The sequence below is a fragment of the Carassius auratus genome, unplaced genomic scaffold (assembly GCF_003368295.1).
Source record: "Carassius auratus strain Wakin unplaced genomic scaffold, ASM336829v1 scaf_tig00052816, whole genome shotgun sequence".
NCBI lineage: Eukaryota > Metazoa > Chordata > Actinopteri > Cypriniformes > Cyprinidae > Carassius > Carassius auratus.
In genome coordinates this window covers 25,001-28,142 of record NW_020527247.1, presented here as the reverse complement: position 1 = coordinate 28,142, position 3,142 = coordinate 25,001, and the positions used below count along the sequence as shown (strand labels likewise).

The 3,142-nt window shown below is 47.7% G+C and overlaps 1 protein-coding gene across 1 annotated transcript in view; it reads right to left on the bottom strand.

Moving 5' to 3' along the window:
- Nucleotides 1-6: 6 nt before the first annotated feature.
- LOC113090131 (DNA damage-binding protein 1-like) overlaps nucleotides 7-3,142 on the bottom strand; it is a 20,082-nt gene continuing 16,946 nt past the window's right edge. Inside the window, exons 16-23 of the mRNA XM_026256168.1 lie at nucleotides 2,629-2,836; nucleotides 2,454-2,549; nucleotides 1,654-1,765; nucleotides 1,282-1,405; nucleotides 1,051-1,215; nucleotides 591-685; nucleotides 348-518; nucleotides 7-265 (exon numbers count right to left, since the gene is read on the bottom strand). Coding sequence (XP_026111953.1) covers nucleotides 29-265; nucleotides 348-518; nucleotides 591-685; nucleotides 1,051-1,215; nucleotides 1,282-1,405; nucleotides 1,654-1,765; nucleotides 2,454-2,549; nucleotides 2,629-2,836 — 1,208 coding nt within the window. The 3' untranslated portion in view covers nucleotides 7-28. The remainder of the gene's footprint in view (nucleotides 266-347; nucleotides 519-590; nucleotides 686-1,050; nucleotides 1,216-1,281; nucleotides 1,406-1,653; nucleotides 1,766-2,453; nucleotides 2,550-2,628; nucleotides 2,837-3,142) is intronic.

The window sequence follows — 3,142 nt, the reverse complement described above, 5'->3', positions numbered from 1 at the left end:
ACACCGTCATTCACTTCACATCAGCCCTTTATCTGTTATCAGCAGGAAGTGGGATCATGAGAAACTCATTATCTCTGGATTCTACTGATCCTTCAGACGCCCAGCCCTTCCTCCAGAAACCTCTCAGACACATGAACACATCCTCGGTCCGGTACCTGTCCTTCTGGCAGACGAACAGATTGAAAGCGTTCTCCGCTCCGAGGAAGTTGTCATCATCCAGGATTTCAACAGCACTCATCCAGTTAGGATTGAAGTCACGAGCAATCTAAGGAAGCCAAAACAGCGAGAGGAAAATTAACAACTGCTTTCTTACAAGAAATCCCAGAATGCCCAGCGGCAGCCGTCACCTCCTCGAAGCTGCCCTCCATCTGTTTGTAGGCCAGCAGCAGCACGGAGCGCATCAGGTCTCCCACCAGGATGAAGTCTCCTTTAGTCTTCAGATACAGGGCCATGATGTTATTATAGTGATTGCACTCGGTCCTCAGCTCCTTCTCTGCCGTCCACTCGTACAGACGCACCTGTGGAGACACACACGTCAGCGCCGCACAGGAAACACCTCACACTGAACAGCATGATGGGAGGAAACTCACGGTGCTGTTGATGCTGGCCAGCAGTTTACCACTAAACTCCACCATGGAGTAAACCGCACCTTTAACCTCCTTCTCTGCCACCGTCTGCAGTTTGCCTGGAAACACAGAACACCAGGAACGATCCAAGATTTAACACACACTAGCATCGAACAAATATACAACTATTGTCACTTTATTTCTGAATGGAAATTCATTTTGTTTTGTGGGACATCGAGCAGTTTTATTTTATTCTGAAATAGTCAACGCATGAAGAGACTTCTTAAGGCCGAAGTGACGTGTGCATACAGCTGCACTAATGAAGAAACCTGCATCACACACACTGAGGCGTACACCTCAACACAGAAGTAAACTCTGGACTTCATTCATTACTGAAACCGTCACAATATTTGTAGGAACAGTTTTGTACTTTGAGCAACATGTAATAACTGTGGAAATAACGAGGAGTGTGTCTGGCGGTTACCGTCTGTGTAGTGAAAGACGATGATGCGGCCCTGTTTAGGCTCCGCCTCCTCCGGATACACCATGGCCGTGCCGACGATGAAGTAGACCGCAGGATCTCTGCCCAGCTTACAGGACACCATACTCAGTGCATACTCATTCTGCAGGAACTGATGCGCGTGCAGCACTGCAGAGAGACAGAGCGTCAGCACACACACACACACACACACTCCAGCTGACGGCTCACACTCACCCTCAAACGTGTGCTGATCCACCACCAGCAGACTGTGCACCTCCACCTCCTCTCCGAACGACGTCTCATGAGGAGAAGTGCTGCTGGGAAACAGCTTACTGGAGCTGACACTGCTGGAGAGCGCCTGAGAACACACACACACACACACCAGTGAATCTGCTTCAGAGGAGGGAGCTGAAGTGTTTATCACACACACACACAGTCTCTCTCTCTCTCTCTCACACACACACAAACACACACACACACACACACACACACAGTCTCTCTCTCGCTCTCACACACACACACACACACAAACACACACACACACACACACACACACACACAGTCTCTCTCTCACACACACACACACACACACACACACACACACACCTGTGTGCTGGCGCTGGACCGCACGGCTGCTGTTGTCCCGCTGGCGTCCTGCATCTCTACTCTACTGGACAAAACTCCGAAACACTGAGACACTTCCTGATAGCAGATCCGCCTGCAACGACACACACACACACACACACACACACACACACACACACACACAGCAATGCAGCGACTGCAGATCAATCACTAGACATTGATGCTTCAGGAGGAAACAGTCAGTGTTGGTTTATTTGTCCTTCACTATGTGTCATTAGATCAGACGGAGGTTTAACCCTCGGAGGGACGAGCGTGTTTTTAGGATGCAGGCCACCAAATAAAAAAAGATGGATTTATTAGAAATAGAGCGGCACTGCAAAAAGACAACTTTAACATTCGATCAAGTGTTTGTGGTGCACATGATCTATTCTTTGGTGAAAGAAAAAGTCATGAAAACTCCTGCAAGCACCGAGAATCGAACCTGAGACCTTTGGGTTACAAGTCTAACTCTAACAGCAAACGCTCCAATCCTACAGACACCATACCCAAGAATATGAAGGGGGTGTGTGTGTGTGTGTGTGTGTGTGTGTGTGTGTGTGAGCAAGAAACAAAGACTGATGATTTACCAGACAGTGCTTTCGCTCTCATAACTACACCGTGACAGATGAGAAGCTTCATCTAATAAATGATTAACTGTGATTAATGGATTAGTGATTAATCATTGATATTTCTAGTTTACTGCACTGCTTTTCTTGTTAAGTGTTTCCAGTAAAGCTCGGAGACGTCTGGATGTGTTCATGGGTCAGAGGTCACACACTCACTTGGGCGACTCGTAGAGAGGAACGGTTCTGATGTGGAGCTTCTGGATCTCGTCGATGGTGCCGATGGTCAGTGTGCTGTTGTTGGCCAGAGCCAGACTGTGACAGAAGGAAGAGGACATCAGCATCAGCTCCATCTGTGGCTCCAGACGTGTGTGTGATCTGTCTGGTGCTGTACCTGTCGGGGTATCCCTCGGAGTTGAGCGGGCACATGTAGTTGACCTCCTTCAGGTTGACATTAGAGAAGACCAGTTTGTGGTTGCTGGAGTAGATGACGGTGGGCCGGTCGGAGCAGGCGAACACATTGGAGGTGGAGAGCGAGCGGAAGGTGCGCAGAACCGTGGGCTGAGTGCCCAGAGTCACCTTCTTACGCTCACTCAAAACACCTGAGCACACACACACACACACACACACACACACACCTCCTGAGCGATCGGTTCAGGCTGTGCAACAGAACATATACATGTGCTACTTCATACAGTCTCTGTGGCATTATTATCCTGAATAAAAAGAGTTAGATCTTACTGAAAATCTTGACTGTTTATTTACTATTTATTTGTCTTTAATGATGTCTGAGCTTTATAAATTTTTGCCGTTGTATTAAAATAAGTGAATTTTCAAGGTGCAGCTAAAATGCTGGTAATACACAAGGTCACATGGATCAAAAACACCTAAAAACGATCACTTTTTAT